Raw genomic sequence first — 20,693 nt, forward strand, 5'->3', positions numbered from 1 at the left:
AGTAACACGTTTTAAACAGTTGGTACAGAGACAACAATGACTCTGTGAACACAGTGAAAATTTCATTAGAAAGGTTAATTATCAACATGGAAAGAGGTTCACCACTCTGTGAGAGACAGCTCAACAGTCTCAGAATAATGTTCCTCAGAGTAAAATTACAGAATTAGTGGATTTCATCATCTACATGACATATTATCATTAAAAGATTCAGGAGACCTTACATATTTCAGCAAGACAATGCCAAGCTACATTCTGCACGTATTACAACTGCATGGCTCTGTAGTAGAAGCGTCCAGGAGACCCTGAATTGTTGAGCAGCTGAAATCCTATATCAAGAATGGAACATTTCACTTTAAACTCCAGAAAATGGTCCCCTGGGTTCACCAATGTTTTCAGTGTTGTTAAAAGAAGAGCTGATGAACACAACAGTTAACATGTTTCTGTACCAACTGTTTGAAATATGTTGATGACATCAAATTTAAAATCAGCATATATTTTCATAAAACAATAAAATGTTTCAGTTTCAACACTTGCCACATTGTCTTTGATGTATTTTCAGTTAAATATAGACTTTAAATGATTTACAGACCATCAAACTGTTTTTATTAATATGTTACACAGCGTCTAAAGACTGTTGGAGAACAGTGATCAACACTGAGTTTAGATAAAGCTGCTCTCTGATGCACAGAGTAAACTTCATGGACTTCAGGAGGACGTTCAGAAACATTCACAGAAAGAAGGAAAGAAAACATCAGAGTAGTGTCTTTACATTCTGGTCTGACAGACTTCCTCCTCAGACTGACAGACATGAGAGTTTCACATAGGACAGAGGAGCTCCTGTGAAAACTTAAATACTCATTTATGTGAAAAAAAAACTGTAAAGCTGTGTAACCAGAGAGCACTCAGAATCAGACTGCATCATGGAATCACGTAAAGAGAGAAACACTGCTGTAAAATAACCTCACCCTTTTCCTTCTCCTGACTCTGTCTCTGAGTCATGCTTCAAATTTTCACTTTTAAACAACCTCAGTCCCCACACAGGTTATAGCAGGGTGAGAGGAATCTGTATCAGCTCTGGTTCAATCTTGGTTTTAAGTTATTATTTTAACACTAAGGTTCTGAGGTGAGTCAAGTTTGTGGACAACAAACAGATACTCATCAAACAGATAAATCATAAACCCCGCGTCCTCCATGTTAACAGATGGAACATGGGTCAAACTCTAAAATCCAAACACAGGTGAAATACATGTTTGTAAAACATGGTTTCTGTCATTATAGTTTGTTCTTATCATGCTGATTTACGTCACAGTGTTCATGTTTCTGACTAGTTTGGTTTAAATTAGTTTTTATTTGTATTTGTAAGTTATTTGATGCTATAAAGAGGAGATGTGACATCATGATTGACAGCTCTGTTGACCAATGAGGCTCCTGCAAAGCTGGGTGTACCGGATTTTCAGATTGAAGGAGGAAAAGTGAGAGGAAACGTAACAAACACAAGAATCTGTTTTGCTGTGGACCGGACACACGCTTTAGCAACAAGGTAAAGGTGGGTTTATTAGAGGAGGGGGCAGGATGTCAATACTGCAGCTATACCAGCCGATCCCTACTGCACAGAGCCCGACACCTAAATTTTTGCAACAAGTCAGTGCCTGCTGGTGGTGTTTTGGCTTCACTTTTGTACAACAGGATATAGGGGGCATATCATCCATCTTTACTTTCAGTGTTTTCATGATGTAAGCTGAAAATGAAGCCACAGGCTCAGAGAGACAGCGCTATCACACACTGTGTCTGAGATTATAATGTGTCAGTCACCTACATGAGCAGATCTACGTATGTAAGGATGGAGACTAACATGGATACCCAGTGTACTCAGGGGCGGAGCCAGACCTGTGACCATAATCACATAAATGTATGACATTTATTAATTATATTCTATTTGATCATAAACACATTAACTACTAACATTCAAGTATTGTACAGATGTTATATTTCAGGGTATATTTATAAGTTTAAAAAGTAACACAACAAAATGACAACATATGAATCTTCTCAGCTAAAAGGACTCACAAAGGATTATGTCCAAAGTCACGAGTTAAAGAACTAACAAAAGAAAGTGTGCCACAGTTAAATACAGTGATAACTACTAACTGCCTGCTGAAACACAGCCTGAGTAATTGATTTCATCATAAGCCCCGCCTCTCAAAATGCTAGATGGCCAATCATGATTTAACATTCTGGGATGGCCACTGGGGTTACTAATCAGGTTTCAGGGGGGGGGGGGGGGCATGCCCATCCCCTGGCTCTGCCCCTGAGTGTAGTGCTACATACATACATACATGTAAAAGCTCTGTTCCCATCAGGTAACTTTCTCAGGTAACCAGGAGGAGAAACTGGGTCAGGTCAGAAAAATGCTGAAGCATGAACAGAGTACAGCGTGAAACAGTCAGAGGTTGGACAGAAAAAAACAAAAATTAAACGTGTGTAGAATAAATGTATAAAACAGTTCAACAGTTTGGGGACAGTTTTACTAGATATTTATAAAACCACTGTAAGCTGAGACAGCAGCGTAACAACAGTTTCAAGGTACATTTCTTTAGTTTGGTGGGAGCTAAGCTAACAGTTTCCCTTTGCTCATACCCTTTATGCTAAGCTAAACTAAACACAGGAGCACAGGCATTACTGTTTAGCTGTCTCTAGGTGAACAATGTTAGATGACAGTTTCTTAAACTGTTTCTTTAAAGGGATTGTTTGTGTTTTTGAAGCAGTTTAAGGTCCTTCCTTATCTTCAGTTTGTCATTAGCAGCAGATAACTGTCAGCACAGTCACTGTTCAGAAACACCTGCAGGACAACATGTCAGTAAAAGTGTGTGCTATCTCTAAGGATACTGTCTGCATTCTTTGCAGTGTGATGCACAACCACCATGCATACTGGCTGTCTTCTCAAACGCTGACTGTGCTGAATGATGTCCACAGCATGTAACACACTGACAGTTAAAAAAGAACCTCATTCACATCAGACTATCCCTTTAGCATGAACCATGTTCCTGATGTAAAAGCAGCAGGGTCATTCAACATCAGCTCCACAACAGGTTTCCTCTACTGTCCCCACTCAGACATCACGTGACCATTACATGACCGACTAAAGACCATCAGGTGTTAAAGTAAAGTCCATCAGGTGTCAAAGTAAAGACCATCAGGTGTCAAAGTAAAGACCATCAGGTGTCAAAGTAAAGACCATCAGGTGTTAAAGTAAAGACCATCAGGTGTTAAAGTAAAGACCATCAGGTGTCAAAGTAAAGACCATCAGGTGTTAAACTCAAAGATTAATAAAGAGAAATGGTTTCTGTGTGTGTTATCTGAATAAAATGCTGAGAGACATTTAATGACTAAAGTAAATACCAACACTTAAAACAACAGGAAATAAACGTTATCATTGATCTATTATCTCTCACTGAACTTTATATCAACACATCAGGAGCTAAAAATAAAGAGTGAATAAATTAACAGCTGTGAGACGCAGAGATTTACAGTATATACATTCATCGTAAGGAACACTGGCCACTGTTTGTTCATCGAGCGGATGCTCTGTCCCCGTTCTGTCTGTGTCCATAAAGCTGTTTATCATGGATCACGTCCAGGGTCACACCTGATCCAGGTGAATCCCCTCACAGAAACACTTCTATGTCAGATGAGGGTCTCAGGTGACCTCACCTGTCTGTGGTGATCAGTGGCAGGTTGTTCTGATGGCTTTGAAGCATGGCAGAGGTCCACTCTTTGTTTACAAATAAAAATAAATAAAAATATAGAGAATATTTTTTTATCTAAAAAACAAAACTTTACCTCGAGTACTCTGACCTTCTGGTTGAGTTGAAAAGGTAAAAAACATTTTTTCTATTTTTTTTTTTCTTCCGTTTTTCTCTGTTTTCTCATATTTTAAAGTTTTAATGTTTGAAGGTCTGTTTGTTTGTTGGTTTGTTTGTCTATCTGTATGTTTGTCTGTTTGTTTGTTTTTTTGGTATGTCGGTATATTTGTCAGTTTGTTAGTTTGTCCATCTGTTTGTTTGTTTGTCTATTTGTGTGTTGGTATGTTTGTTTGTCTATCTATCTATCTATATGGTTTTCTGTGTTTGTCTGTTCGTTATTTTGTTTGTTTGTTCACCTGTTTCTTCTTTGTTGTTCTGTCCATCTGTTTGTGTTTGTTTGTTTGATTGTTTGTTTGTTTGTTTGTTTGTTTGTCTGAAAAAGAAAAGAAGTTTGCAGCCAGTGTTGGTCTGTACGCAGGTAAACAAAATGTAAAAGTGCTCTTATCTCAGAGACTTGTTTTTTAGTTCCTGTATTTAGAAAGAATGAGGCACTTAGGTCCATCTGTACGGCCACAGACGGTCTCTCAGGCTTCAGGCTCAGGACCAGAGGGTCTGGAGTCACCTGAGGTCAGGACCAGTAGGTGAGACAATGAAGACTGACAGATGAAAACCTCAGATGAATGAATGAATGGAAGCAGACAGTGGATGAATATTAAACATGCAGGCTACCGCATGTTTGAATGAACAGTGTTTACAGATGAAATCTGTGGACAGAGATCATATGACCAGTAAATTATGGTCATCTTCAGTCTGATCCGCCTGCCTGTTTGGTTTCTAATCCCTCTACAGGGACTTGGTCAGGGTCTCAGCAGGTCAGCCTCCTCAGACGTCTGGGTCAGGAAAACTCTGGATCACATCTCCGTCAACACATACAGGTTCAGATGCAGACATACCTGCAGCTTGGTGTGCTAAACCTGTGCAAGTCAGACAGAAAACAGCTCTAACAGCCACACAGAGTGACACTGACACTGTGCAGCACTCATAAGAGATGTCACGAAATGACTTCATATTAAACTTGTTAAAAGTGTCTTCTCTCCATCCAGCTCATAATCTGTATGAGGACAGACTTTAACTCCGTCAGGAGGAGAGCTCACAGCTCTGTACTGCAGAGAGAGGAGATTCTGACAGCTCATTTACATGATCAGACACAAAACAAGAGCAACCTGCACAGAGCTGCAGAAACTTATGAATTCCTCCCTCACATATCTGTCAGTATTAGTCGTCCACAGGTAGTCAGATTATCTACAGAGGCTGTTACTCTCTGAAACACAGAATTAAAACATTGAACAAAGCAGCGTCATGTTGAACAGCTGCATGTCTCCAGTGGGGCTCTGGAGGCTGCTAGCTTAGCTGTTGAGATGTCAGCTCATTCACTGACTAAAAACCCTCACCAGTTATCTGTGCTGTACATTTTCAACATGAGTGTGAAAGAAAGAAGACCGCAGCCTGGTACTAATGTCTGTTAATGTTTCTCTTTTACGCTGGAGGAGAAGTTCAGTGAGGCTGTGCTTCATACTGAATAGCTCCATCGTATTCTACTGAGAAACCATGACCCCCAATTGTCTAACTCAGTGAGTCACAGCCATGATGATCCAGAGTGTTCCACACAAACATAAACTCTATCGTGATCTAAAAGTCTAATCTGGCCAATAGAAATTCAAAAACAGGTGAAGCCATAGGCAAGCACCTACCTGTTCAAAGGTAAGACTGTACACAGAGCCCTCTGAACTGTAGTCACATGATTAGAGTCAGGGACGGTTAACTGTGTGATGACCTGTCCAAGAGAGGCCAGTTAGAAGAGACCGCTCTAAGTCAGGATTGCTGACACCAAACCAAGCCCTGACTCCGCGAGGGACCACGATGAAAACACATGAGGGGGGGTTGTTATAATGTAGGATGGTTATAAAGCTAAGCTCAGCCTAAATCCAACAGGCTAAATCAGACTCTACCAGGACTGATCCTGAACCAGCGCTGCACTGGCTCAGGGTGAAATGAAGATGCATAGGCTAGGAAACATTGGTACCAAACCAAACTGGACCAGTACAATCAGGTGCTCTCAGTTCAGTCCAGTTTAACATACTCCATACTCCAGTCTTTCAGACATGGCTTAGTCCAACAGGCAAAACTGGACCACATGAGTCCAAACCAAGATACTCAGCTTTCAGACACTCTTTTGTTCATGAGATCCTGAGAAGAGTATTCCAGTTCACTCTAATCCAGTTCACTCAAATCCAGTTTACTCTAATCCAGTTCAACATGCATCTAGATCATCCTTCTGCAGTCAGATCAGTCCTAATCCAGACACAGAGAAAAGTCCAGACCTAATCCACATGTGAGTCCAGACCTCAGCTCCAGGGTAATCCACTCTCTTTAGATCCAGTGAAATCATTCCTCCAACCCGTCCTTTGAAGTCCACCTCTATCCCAGTATGTCCAGGTAGACAGGTGTGGACTTCATCAGGGTAAACAGCATCTTCTGGATGTCCTTTATGTTGAGGCGTTGCTGTGGCTCTCTCTGCCAGCAACCAAGCATCATATCGTAGACTTCTTTGGGACACAGTCTTGGGCGCTCCAGGACCCGGCCCTGAGTAATGCACTCTATCACCTGAAGACACAGACAGAGACACAGGTAAACACATCATGAATCACTCAAGTGAAGCTTTCATTGGTCACAGCAATTAGCATCTGTATTTTGTTAGAAGAAGTTAAAGCGCCTGTGAGGTCAGGTTGGATTATGTTGTTTTTAGCGCCCCCTGTGGACAAAGAGGTGACTCTGAGCTCTGTTCAGATTTTGTGCTGTGACGTGTGTCATGTTTCCTTACAAAATATCTCCCCTGGGCTACTTGAACACTAAAACACTGTAGCAGCCATTGGAAACAGCTTAAGACATCATAAACATCTACCAATGAATAATGATGATGCTCCAGAGGGGTATACTACGAAGCAAGTTCAACATATCCTAGATATCTTCTCCTGATCTGGCCTCACTGAACCTAACAAAGGAGATCGCGCTAAACTGTCACACGAAGCTGGTTATCAACATGTTGAGTCAATCCAGAATTACCCTGAGCGCGTTCACATGAACGGGGCGGAGAAGGCAACATGTGACCAATCACAGACAAGGACAGTCTGCCGTCAGCACATCGACATATTTTTCAAACACTGCACTGATTTTAGAAAAATATGAAGAAGTTAAACACATAATCCAGACTACGATCAACACAGCTGTGTTTGGAACATGAAGGAAGAACTGAGAGATAAGACAAAAACTGTTTGAATGCGCGAATCAGGTCTTATTTCTCATCATTAGATATATCTGACAATAATAACTCTGTTTATTCCCTGAGAGTGATCTCTCTCTCTGATTTAATCTTATCTTGTGTGTGCAAGTTTTAGACGTAATATTTCAGCTGCAGTCCTGACGGTATCAAACTGAGCGCTGTGCTTAAAGGACTAATAACAATGAGAACATGATTCAAAGCGATAAGCACACTCAGTTTTATATTTAATGCAGTAAAACAACTTAATCAGAATAATCTGACTTCAGACTCTGTTTATACATCATGTGATGGAGTGAGCTGATTGGTCAGTGGGCGGAGTTTACTACAAACTGATCTCTGATCCTGAGCATAACCTGCTCCGGAGCAGGTTAGGAGTTCAGCATGAGTAACCATGGTTATCTACCCTGGTAAAGGCTGATTTATACTTCTGCGTTGAATCAACGGCGTACCCTACGCCGAGGCATACGCACGTAGCTGACGTGCACCTCCTCCAAAATGTAACTCCCCGTAGAGCCAACGCGGACCGCAAGCTCTGTGATTGGTCCGCTCGGCGGCTTTGTCTTTCCCGCATTTACAACACTTCCGGGATCCTGGACATCGGCCGCACATCGGCCGTGTATTTCATCTCCTCCTCTCTGTCCTCCTTCATGTAATCATGTCTGTATGATAAACAGCAACATGTATCAGCTGTAGATTAACATAACACGCTCTGAATCTCTGTGGAAAAGTAAACAGAGATCGTAGCGGTACCGGAAGCAGGCGACCGGTATCAGAGAGACCACACTGCCCTCAAGCGTTTCGGCGGAGAATTACTGTGCGACACAGACACACCGACGCACAAGTATGTTGGGCTCATGTCTGCGTCAGCCCCTGCTGCGTAGGGGAGACACAGAAGTATACATCAGCCTTTAGACGTGAACCACCTTCGTAGTACTGAAAATCCAGAGTTAACCCTGAAGTTACCTCGATAACCGCAAATCCGGCTTTGTAGTATACCCCTAAGGTCATAAAGAGACATCAGGGTGAATGACACTGCTCACAGAAGCTTTAACTCAAAGTGTATACATCAGAGGAAAGACAGATCGCTTAGCCAATGAATGGCTCTATCAGTGTTTTTGTCTCAGTATGTCACAGATGATGTTTGTGACAACTCACTATTTCTAAAGTGTATACATTAGTGACTTCACACAGTGTTTATAAAGTGTATACATCGTTGACTTCACACAGTGTTTATAAAGTGTACACATTAGTGACTTCACACAGTGTATATCAAGTGTATACATCAGTGACTTCACACAGTGTTTATAAAGTGTACACATTAGTGACTTCACACAGAGTATATCAAGTGTATACATTAGTGACTTCACACAGTGCATATAAAGTGTATACATTAGTGACTTCACACAGTGTATATAAAGTGTATACATTAGTGACTTCACACATGGCATATAAAGTGTATACATTAGTGACTTCACACGGTGTTTATAAAGTGTATACATTAGTGACTTCACACAGAGTATATCAAGTGTATACATTAGTGACTTCACACAGTGCATATAAAGTGTATGCATCAGTGACTTCACAAAGTGTATATAACCTGAATATTCTAAATATTATAATGTGTACCTCGTTGTTGGCAAGCTGGAACCATGGCTGTTTGCCGTAGGTGAAGATCTCCCACAGGATGACTCCAAAGCTCCACACGTCACTCTCTGTGGTGAACTTCCTGTACATGATGCTCTCTGGAGGCATCCACCGGATTGGCAGCATGGTGTGACCCCCCACCTGAACACACACACACACATAAACACACATACAGAGTAAGAACGATGCATGTATGTGATGTCTTCAGATACACGTTAAAGTCAAACTCAGCTGCCGGTGTTTGCTTTATGCTCTTAGTTTGTGTGATCCACAGGTATCAGACAGGTGTTTCATTCATTTTAACGTTGCAGGTTATACATACAGAATAGGTTTGGGGTTTATTGAGTCAGAGTCCTGTAAGACTTTATGAGGTACATTTTTAAATCTTGGGCTGTAAAACCACCCTGATGATACTGATTTTATTAAAGATTATACAGGGAACTTTCATCGCCAGGCTTGTATTTATTTTTATAATACATGTGTGCTGTTCAGTCTAACCCCTGCTTCCAGTAAACACATTTCCTACTTTTATTCTCAGCAAAACTGACTGACTGTGTCACCTGGAGCACTTTGGGGTTCAGTGTCTTGCCTACTTCAGCATGAGACTGCGGAAGCTGGGATCAATCCAGCTGTCCATAAGTAAGAGTTCATTCAATCTGCTTATAGGGTGTTAACATGAAAAAAGTGTGTCCATATTTTTGATGTAAACATTCATCATGAGTCTAGACTGTCTGACTCTAACATGACTGATGTGAGGACATGAAGCTGCAGACCGTCTCCTCTGTGGTGCATCAGTCAATGGATGACTTCTGCTGTGCTGCTGATAAATCAACCTCCTTCCACTCCACCATCTACCTCTGACTCTTCATCATCACCTCATCCTCCTTTCTGTAACTCTGAAGTTTTGGTGTCATTTGTTTCAGAGAAGCACATTATTAATTACTTTTGTTATAATACTGTATTGTTTCTGTTGTGTGAGAGGGAAGCTGAGTTAGAGTTATTTCTGGGGGCATTTTGTCTTTATTAACAGGACAGCTGAAGAGAGACCGTTAATGTGAGGAGTGGAGCCGACATGGGGGAAGACATGCAGCACATGCTCGTGGCCAAGAGTGGAACCATCAGCTGCTCCAAAGAGCACTGAAGCCTCTGTACACGAGGCGCATGCTCAAAACTGCAAGGCCAACGGCATCCTGCTGATAGGAGTTAAAATAAAACAGGTCAGTCTGCTGTTTGTGCTGCAGAGACACCAGAGCAGCCATTAAAACCAGAACAGTCCTCAGGAGCTCTTAAGGACGATGGGACTCCATGGACTCATTGACATTTACTGCCAAACACAAATTATTTCCCAGCACAGCGATTACAGAGCAGAGCGAGCCTCCTGAAAACCCCTCTGAGCTGCTGCTGAACACAAAGATCCTCTATGCAGGCGGAAAACTCACTGCACAGCTTCTTCAGACTCACATCTGGGACCCACATGAGATATTCAACTTTTAATAAACCTCCAGAGTTCATCACAACCTCACTAATCTTTTAACGCACTGCTACAGGCCTCTTCTTTCAAAGAGAACACACAGTAACAGGCGGTCTGCACTTTTAACACAGCAGCAGAGTATACATGATTCACCATCTCCACTTTAACTTTAGACAAACCTCCAATCACAGCTCTCTGTCGATGATTATGTTTAACCGTTCACTGCCCCTTACTAAATGTAAATGCTCTGAATAATTGAGGAAGACAACAATCCAAGACACGCTGCTCAGTAAATATTATTATCATTTAACAAACATGAAGCCATTATTAAAGCCCGGAGAGGCTAAATCAATCTGTTCATCCATGTTATGACTCATTTCTTTCTCTCTTGTGTATACAAGAACAGGTCATTCAGAGGATTTGTCCCAGGAGTGAGAAAACCCAAAAGCTTGAGTAGTTAGAACATGACAGAGCAGGATTTTTTTTGCTGACTCAGCATTTTAGTTAGCTTTCAGAGGGTGTGGTCACGCTGCCTGGAAAGAATATGCTAATGATATGATTTGATTATAATGGTGTAACGGTATGGTGTGACGAACATCTGCAGAGTAAAGGCTGATTTATACTTCTGCGTCGAATCGACGGCGTAGCCTACGCCGTAGGTCCGCGTAGCTCCCGTACCTACGCAGAGGCCTACGCACGTAGCTGACATGCACCTCCTCCAAAATGTAACTACGCGTAGAGCCGACGCGGACCGCAAGCTCTGTGATTGGTCCGCTCGACGGCTTGGTCTTTCCCGCATTCACAGCACTTCCGGGATCCCGGACATCGGCCACACATCCGCCGTGTATTTCATCTCCTCCTCTCTATTCTTCATGTAATCATGTCTGTATGATAAACAGCAACATGTAACACGCTCTGAATCGATGTGGAAAAGTAAACAGAGATCGTAGCAGGACCGGAAGCAGGCGACCGGCTATCAAAGAGACCGCACTGCCCTCAAGCGTTTCGGAGGAGAATTGCTGCGCGACACGGACACATCGACGCAGAAGTATGTGGGCTCATGTCCGCGTCAGCCCCTGCTGCGTAGGGGCGACGCAGAAGTATAAATCAGCCTTAACAGTTAAACTACAAAATCCACTGTCAGACCATAATCTCCAGCTGACTCAGGGATTATTAAGATGTGTCTGCTGTCTGTGTCAGACTTAATACGTCTCCAGAGATTTGTGCAGTGTCTTTCTTGACTCCAATAATTTTCTCTTAGAGGTATTTTGACGTACTTTTAATGCTGAGAATAGGATCATGACGTCAACAGGAAGGGCTAGACTGCCTCCCCCATCACAGTCATTTCATGAACAAAGCTGAGTGAACACAAGTGTTACGGCACCTTAAGAATCAAACATTTTGAGACTCAGATCTCAGAGTGAATTAGTCATTAAAACTATATATGTAGGATTCTTTTTCCCTTTCTGTTAAATGATTGGATGAAAACTTGTCCCTTACCCTGTAGTAGTCTGTACTGTAAATGTCTCTGGACATGCCAAAGTCTCCAATCTTCACCAGCAGGCCGTTCCCCACCAGACAGTTCCTTGTGGCCAGATCACGGTGCACAAAGTGCTGAGACGCCAGGTAGATCATCCCCGCCGCTATCTGACTGGCGATGTGTAGCATCTGAGACAGACCCAGTTCCCCGTTGGTCTGCAGCGGCTGTCCGTCCACCAGGATCATGGCGTCTGGCCCGTGGGCTCTAAAGTTGGAGATGTACACAGCCAGGTTCAGGATCAGGAGATAGAAAATACAACAGGAGAGAAACACATTCATCTTCATATACACTGTAAACCTGAAAAGTACTTCTAACGCATAGTCATTAAGGGTTCAGCACTCAAAACCAGCTATTTAGTTGAACCAACAATTAATTTTTGAGTTATCTGAACGATTAATGTTGTTTTAATTATATGTGGATCAATTTTAGTGAGTTAATATCCATGTCCAAATAACAACTTTTGAGTGTATAGAGGGACGCTGCGTATGACGTCATCTACGTCTCCACCTAAGTCTTCACACACTTGACAAACCACAATGGTTGATATTCATGAAGCGGCAAGTAACGAAGAAAGACAATGCCAAATCACTGTACCGGTACAGGGAAGACGGACAATAATCCAACAAGGGAAACTGGAATGAAATACACCGAGTAATCAACACAGTTGTGAACACAGGTGATACTAATGAGGGGAATCACAAAAGGAGGGAAATACACATGGGCATGACGTAAAACTAAACTGGAGACACAAGGATTCAGAACTACAAATAAAACAGTAAACACAAGGCTAGACTAAGAAAACACATCAAGAGACATGGATCACTAAACACTCCAGGACAAAGGAGGAACCAAGGCATGAAACACAAGGAAAAAACTGAACTAACCAAACCATGACATGCACTCAGTTTCATCTAGTATGTATGAATTAAAAATATGAAAAAATGTAACTAATAAATTTGAGTTGGGGAAACTTGAAAATTAAAAGAAAAGAAAGAAAACAATTGAGTAAACTGAAAGCGGATTTTATCATTTCAGTTATACTCAAAAATTATATGTCCGCTACTTAAAAACTCTTATGTAATCATTTACGACAAACATTTTGTGCAATTTCAACTGGTTTGTGTTTACAGTGTGTGATCCTGTTGATCAGTACTGACTGAGCATGTGCAACTCCAATAGAGGGATGTTTAACTAACAGCTCCTTCACTAATCAGTAAGAATATAAGCATCAGACTTCAAATATAAAACAGAAGCATGGAGTGCTGCAGGGTGTGGACAGGTGCAGAAAAAAATGTGTCTCTTCAGCGTGGGGATCCAGGCAAAGGAAAGTTTCAAAAACAACACTATAAGAATCAAGACGAACATTTTGTCCACTAATACTGAGCAAGCAGAGACCATAAACAGCTTTCTATTGAGTGTGAAAGATTGATTCACCTGAAACTGAAACCTCTGTTTATGCTGTCCTCACAAATACAGACAAAACAGAGCTTTTAAAGATCAACACATTGGCTTCCAAAACCTCAATTATCAGTGACTTAAAAATCTGTTTACGTGTGGAAGGAAGGCGAAAAAACAGAGAAAAAAACTATATTTCCAATATATTCATCAGACGGGTAGGGTCTCAGTTTCACTGTAAACAGTAAGTTCCAGAGACAGCTTCACTCTGGCTTACTTCAGCGGTATGAACCTGAAACAGAAACTGATGTTCTTGTGATAGTTCATAGTTCAACTGTAACAGTGTAGTATGTACTGTACCCAAATACAGCGTGTGTATTAGTGTTAATTTCGTTAACGAAATTATGACGATAAATGTTTGCCAACGACTCATTTTTTCATGACGAAAACGAGACTATGACGAGGTGAAGTGCTTCACTGATAATAAAAACTCTGACGAAAATATGTTTTGATTTTGTTGAGGAGACGATGATGAGACGAAAACTTAGTGGTGGACCGTCGGAGATTAAGAATCCATGTTTCCCCCGCTGTGCGTCTAATTTTTAAAAATAAAAGCGATGCATTCCTGTGGCAGGCTGAGATATTATTTGAGGGGCGCAGTGTTCGCTTGGTTACTACCTGCAGCAGGAGTGCTTTATGAACCAGCTCTCCCCCCTCCATGCATCTGTCTCATCTTCCTTGAGGATTTTTTAACCCCGTAGTGCGTTAGTGACAAAGACATAACCAGGGGACGTCTGTTTAATATTTGATGTTTGCTGTTTTTGCCGCTATTACCGTAAAAAGCTCTGCGTATAAAGCTTGATTTATTCCAGTTTGGTGATAAATCAGACACATTTATAAAGTTTGGATCAACTCCTTGTTGAAAGATGCAGATACATTTCAGAGTGCCGTGAACTGACTGTCTGTCCAGTTCACCTGTCACTGCAGGTGCATTCAAGGACCGTCGTATATGTGCAATACAGCCCTTTCATGGCATTTTTCTGAGTCAAGAGAATCAAAATACAGTCACAATGGTCACATCAAGAATTTTTCCTTTAGATTTTTTGTAGGGACAGGCTAAATTGTTTAACTTAAGATATTACACAAGCAAAAGTGTTAAAGGAGTGAAATGTTCACGATTTTTACATTTGGTGTAACCCTGTTACCAATATCTGATTGACTACATGAATTATTTAAAGAGTGAAGATGTTTCGGCAAAAATCAAAGACTTAAATGTTTGAGTTTTCGTCGACTAAAACTAGATCAAAATGTTTTGAGTTTCCGCCAACTACAACTAGACTAAAACTATAAAGGGCTGAAAAGACTAAAAATGTGACTAAAACTAACAGGCATTTTCTTCTAAAGACTAAGACTAAATCTAAAGCAGCCACCAAAATTACCACTATAGTGTGTCTGAACTTTCCTCCCTGCTCACACAGTGAGTGTGTTGGAGTCTTTTTAGTCCAGCTGACCTAAAGTCTCCACTGTAGGAGGGGGAGGCCAATGAAAAGGCAGTTCAGTGTTTTTTGTGTGTGTGTGTGTGTTCTGTGTGTGCGTGTTTGTGTCTGTGTGTGGTTTGGAGGGTTATAGTTGTCAGCTTAATTAGCAGTATGTCCTGGAAGAATTGATGGCTGCACTTAAATGGAAACACAATTACAGAGCTGAAATTAGCATCCGAGGCAAAGATACACACACACACACACACACACACACACACACACACACACACACAGACACACACACACACACACACACACACACACAAACAGTCAGAGTCATACATACACTCTGGCAGATTCCACATTCTGGCGGCGGTTTAAGTATTGATGTTGTATTCTGCAGGGCAAAGCATCATGGGAGCAAATCAGATCTAATGACAGCAGACATAATGCAGCTCATTACCTCACAGAGCAGTTTAACATGCAGACAGCCAGTGTGGCAGTGAGTGTGGAGAGAGAGAGAGAGAGAGAGAGAGAGAGAGAGAGAGAGAGAGAGAGAGAGAGAGAGCAGATAGAGCAGATAGAGCAGACAGAGCTTCAGGTAAAGCTGCAGGTAGAGCAACAGATAGGGCTGCAGAGTATGGCGCAGGTGTGATGTTCGTCCTCCTCAGATCAGATCGGGTCAGTTAGAGTCTGTGTTTCATGTTATCAGCTGCTGTGTTCTCATGTTCTCTCATGCAGTCAGTATATGTGGTAATAACTGCTCCTCATGCATACTTCATCTCAGTGTGCACACACCAGGGAGAGTTTTAATTACACACATTAATCCTCTGTATCTCTCTCTGCTATTAAAGCCATGATTTTAATTCTTGTTCTCTGGTGTTTGAGCGTTACAGCTCATCAACCTGCTGCTCCTTTAACAATGAAACCATTACGCTCTGTTTCAGTACTGGCTTTAACCACTACACCACATATATATATTTATCATTTAGGAGAATAAACGTCAGCTTCAGCTCCAAAATGGGAACATACAGCTGCTTTTTTCTGATGCATCCACTTTATTTTTTGTACTGCCCTTTATCAATCAGCAACCCCCAGCGTTGAAAAATCAGGCCATGGCTTCAATATAAGAAACTTCAGTTCCTTAAGTGTCCACTGGAGTCTGTCTTCTGCAGTGAGTCAGTCCCCATAGAGCCCCATGTTAAAATGTTACAGCAGAAATAAAGATGTTTACAGCATGGTCTCTACAGCCCATTTCTCTATTCATGACATCTGTATAGGCTGAATCTATAGCACCAAACATTTGAAACTCTTTGCTGATGTCTCTACAGTCTGCTGGCTCTACAGAGTCTTTAAAAAACACATCTGTTCAGACAGGTGTAGCATTATATTCAGTCCACCTCTGTGACTGAACTGTTCTTATCGTTCATGGCTGTTGTATTGTTGGTCTCAGGACTTTATCAATCCAATATGGAAATGTCCATGGCCTGCCAATTTAGCATGCTAACTGAAACTAGCGTTTCAGCCACATTGTGTGGATGCTAACTGAAGCTCACGGTTTTCCCTCACCTTACGGTCGATGGTGTTAACAAGCAAAAGCAAAATATGCAAGAACTTTTTTTCGCAGATTGATTTGACATGACGTGTGAATGATTTGCCTCTGGTGTTGCTCATGTTAGTTAAAGTTAATCAACATTCTTAAGGGGTTGTCAAGGGGCTTTGACCAATCAGAATCAAGCATCTTACACAACTAGAAGATCTGTAAGAAAGCCAGGTAATAAGCTGTAAAAATAATCAGCTGGTTAACAATAAAACAGGAGCTCTGGTGGAGGAAGCTCTGACCTTGTTCTATGTGATAAAAATGGATCGTATTTAAAATGGACATGTCCATCTAATAAATCCTTTATATGATAGATATTTTAAAATATATCTATTATGTCAGTAGCTATACCTGATCAAATGACCATGTAATGATTAATTCCCTTACATGCAGAGCAGTCTGAGTGTGTGTTGGGCTGTAATGAAGTGAGCAGAGCTCCTCATTTCATCAAACAATAAAGCTTCTCTCTCTCTCAGAGTAAATTAGATCCCTCTGTCTGATTAAATCTGAAGGCATCAGTCTGACAAACACACACCATGATCAGAGGATGTGATTATACCAAGCTCTCCTGCTGTCTGACTCTCACATTTTCTGCTCTCAGAGGATGAAAGATAAACTCTATATAAAGAGGGCCATAAACTTCACTGGAGATGGAGGGAAATACAGACAGTTATTTCTCCTCTACAAAAATAAGAAGTCAAATTCAGCCTGATGATGGTGAAGAGTTCATGGACGTATGCTCAACTGTTAGAGCAGAATCCTCACAACGTAGACGTAGGTCTGAAATGTATATGATGTTGAAATAATGATGAGGGTTAAATAATGGCTACGGGTAAAAATAACTCTGAGGGTTAAAATGACTCTGAGGGTTAAATAATGCTAAGTATTAAAATATGATGAGGGTTAAATAACGATAAGGTTTTAAATAACGCTGCGGGTAAAGACAACATGGAGGGTTAAAACAACGATGAGGTTACAGTTAAAGGTGAGGATCGAAAGCAGGGCACAGATGATGGGGAGGAGGATGAAGAAGGTGAGACTGACCTGAGGAACTTGTGAGGTCTCCGTGCTTCATGTACTCGAACACCATAATGAGCGGGTCTCCGTCCACACACACGCCGTAGAACTTGACGATGTGTTCATGCTGCAGGTTGGTCAGCAGCTCGGCCTCACGCTGGAAATCCTTCCTGGCTGCCAGAGTGGGATCCTTCAGAGTCTGACAGAAGGAGGTATGACCACAGTCAGGAAGGTAAATTATTCCACCCTCAGTAATCTCTCTCTCCTGTCAGCAGGTTTAGAGCTCTATATCCTCCATGTTTGCAGCTCTAACAACTGTTAAATGATGATCACATGATGACATTTAACAAAATAACTGGAACAATCAGCCAAAATGTAGAACGCTGTGCTCTTGTCTTTGTTCCTTTCATTTCAACAATTACACTGAATGCCTCTTGGTTAATTATTCTCTCTTGAGCTCGGACTCTCACAGCTCAAACGTCTTAGTGTATTTAGACTTCTGTATGATGATTTGAATAGGTTGACACATTGAAAACACTGTCACTGGATCATAAGGTTTAGTCAGGTTGGCTGATTGATGTCTCCTGCCTCCTACACGTATATTCTTCAGCTCTGCTTCTTTCCCTCCCTCAGCATCTTCATCATCTCTCAACCCTTCATTATGATCGTCTTTAGACTAAGTAGACTTCAGGTGGGTCAGAGCACAGAGACAAGTACATCAGAAACCACATCCATTCATGAAAAACAAACTCAGTCCTCTGCAGAGAATCACAGTCACAGGTACGAACACTCACATAACAGTCAACATAATTTATAGAAGGACTGTTACCATAGAATACTCCAGCATCTATCTGCATCACCATCTAATCTCCGTCCTCTGACAGCTCCTCTTCTCAAGCGCATGTTCGCCTGTGTTCCTATCTGTTTTCATGGACCTGTTCTCCTGCAGCCTGTGTTCCTGCAGCCTGTGTTCCTGCACTTCCTCCACTAACACACTTTGTTTTGTTTACTGCATTATGTGTGACTCAGCAGAAATTAACTGTCTCTGCATGAACACACTGCTGATGAAACTGACCCTGACAGTCCAGCTGTGTGTGTTGTGTGTTTGGTGTGTGTGGTGTGTGTGTGTGTGTGTGGGTGTGTGTGTGTGTGTGTGTGTGTGTGTGTGTGTGTGTGTGTGTGTGTGTGTGTGTGTGTGTGTGAGAGAGTGTGCTCACGTCTGAGCGGTGAGAGGCTGAGGACTTAACCATCGATCACTGTTTACATGTGAAACCTGCTGAGTCAGCTTACTGGGTTATCAGAGTAATAACATTGGACGTTACAGAGATGATCCCAGTGATGTAACCTGAAAACAAGAGTCCATCTGAAGAATGATGTCTGAATGTTTCAGTTTCAGGCTCTGTTCATGCTGACTCACCTTGTCACAGTTTACTGGGACATGTGAATAACAAAGTATCAGTTCATGTTACACCTGTGCAGAGGTCCAGGTGGGTGTGCTGAGGAAGATCAATTGCCATTGACAGTTTCTCTGACACAGCACCCTGATACCTGTGTTTCTTTCTGTCCTCACTCAGTTCACCTTCACATCTTTCTGCAGGGAGGAACAGGTGTATCAAAGGGTCACATATGTCTTCTCGCTGTGGTTTCAGGAGAAGGAGAAAGTGTTTATGACCACACTGACCACAGCATTGGGATAGTGGGAGGTGAAGAAGAGCAGGGGTTTTTAACAAGCTCAAAGATTAATTTTCATAATTATTTCAACTTTAATTCAAGTATTGGACTCAGCACCTACCCACAGCGCCAAATCTACCACCACATGATTTACTGACCATGATGTGACTGTGCTTGATTGACTAGCCAACTCACCTGACCTGAACCCTAAAGAGAATCTGTGAGGTATTTGTTAAGAGGAAGGCGAGAAACAACCAACACAAAAATACAGAAGAGCTGAAGGCTTCTATCAAAACAACCTGGGCTTCAATAACTCCTCAGCAGAGTTACAGGCTGATCGCCGCTATGCTTTGCCACACTGATACAGTAATTCCTCATAAAGGAGCCCCAACCAAGTACAGAGAGGATAAATGAACATATTTGAGAGTTTAACTTTGTGAATTAAATAAAAAAATAAAAAAGCTTAGACGATGTAGCCTTTCACCTTTAACCTTGAACTCACCTTCACAGCGACCAGCATCTTGTCCTTGGTGGGGCTCAGGTTGTAACACTCAGCCAGAAACACCTTTCCAAACGCTCCCTCTCCAAGCTCTCTCTTCAGGATGATGTCTCTGCGCTGTATGTGCTGAACGTCTGCGAGACAGACAGAAGAGAGACAGACAGTGTTAGCATCATTAGTCAGTGTCATGAATGAAACATGGTCTGAGTGCACTGTTCACCCACTCTTCAGCCCAGTTCAGACAGATCAGAGTGTGAGTGCAGAGACTGAACTCTGTCCATGTGAGCTCTGATTTGTAATGACTCTGAGGGTCCACAGTCCTCATCACAGAGGTGAAGAGTAGGGTCAATTCTGAGTCGAGTGTTGTGTAAAAAGTTCTAAAATGTAAAATACCGTAATAAATGGAGTTTAGGAAATGTCAGTGATTGAGGGTGATGGATTGAAGCACAGGAGGCTCTTCTGACAAAGAGTCTAGGAACAGCTAAAAAAAATAAACATGAATTTGTTTATTTCAGTCAATGTGAGCTGAACTTTGAGCTAGCTCATTTGTACTGTGAAGTTGAACAATACTGATGGACTCAGTTGATGCAGTCTGTAGAGTGATACATTTGTGTAGTCTGTGTTAGAGATGCTTCACGCACAAAGCTGTGGCTCAGTGGTAGAGCAGTCGTTCATCTCTCAATCAAAAGGTTGGGATTTGATCCTTGCTTCTGCAGTCACCTGCCAAAGTGTCCTTGGTCACAACACTGGACCTCAAATCGCTCCCAGTGACCGCTGTGTGTGAATGTGTATGAACGAGATTACTAATACTGATGGTCCCTTACTATAGCAGCCTCTGCCATCAGTGTGGGATCAGAATGTGACTAGCTGTGTAAAGGTGCTTTGAAGTGATCAGAAACACTAGTAAGTGCTTTACAGTACAAGTCCACATACCATTTACAGCTGAGCTCTGTCCCACGTGATATAGGTACATTCATCTGTGACAGACAGACAGACAGACAGACAGACAGAAGACAGACAGACAGACAGACCGACAGACAGACAGACAGTGGAGTCCTGAGTACGGACACCTACTCTTGTATCAGGGTAAGATACCCCGCTGTTTATTAGACTGATAGTAAACTGGATAAGGCTGCTGCTTCATCAATATGTGTGTGTGCGAGTGTGTGTGTGTGTGTGTGTGTGTGTGTGTGGTGTGTGTGTGTGTGTGTGTGTGTGTGTGTGTGGTGCGTGTG

The 20,693-nt window shown here is 41.9% G+C and overlaps 1 protein-coding gene across 2 annotated transcripts in view; it reads right to left on the minus strand.

The window, feature by feature from the left end:
• Positions 1–2,506: 2,506 nt before the first annotated feature.
• Positions 2,507–20,693, minus strand: part of ntrk3a (neurotrophic tyrosine kinase, receptor, type 3a) — a 59,077-nt gene continuing 40,890 nt past the window's right edge. The window contains exons 14-19 of one of the 2 annotated variants that reach the window (XM_034684757.1): positions 19,462–19,592; positions 17,325–17,487; positions 16,885–16,889; positions 11,759–12,007; positions 8,770–8,928; positions 4,165–6,467 (exon numbers count right to left, since the gene is read on the minus strand). In XM_034684757.1, the coding sequence (XP_034540648.1) occupies positions 6,282–6,467; positions 8,770–8,928; positions 11,759–12,007; positions 16,885–16,889; positions 17,325–17,487; positions 19,462–19,592 (893 nt within the window). In that variant the 3' untranslated portion in view covers positions 4,165–6,281. Of the gene's footprint in view, positions 6,468–8,769; positions 8,929–11,758; positions 12,008–16,884; positions 16,890–17,315; positions 17,488–19,461; positions 19,593–20,693 lie in introns of both variants that reach the window. The other variant, XR_004631443.1, reaches the window with a different exon arrangement.

The sequence above is a fragment of the Notolabrus celidotus genome, chromosome 6 (assembly GCF_009762535.1).
Source record: "Notolabrus celidotus isolate fNotCel1 chromosome 6, fNotCel1.pri, whole genome shotgun sequence".
NCBI lineage: Eukaryota > Metazoa > Chordata > Actinopteri > Labriformes > Labridae > Notolabrus > Notolabrus celidotus.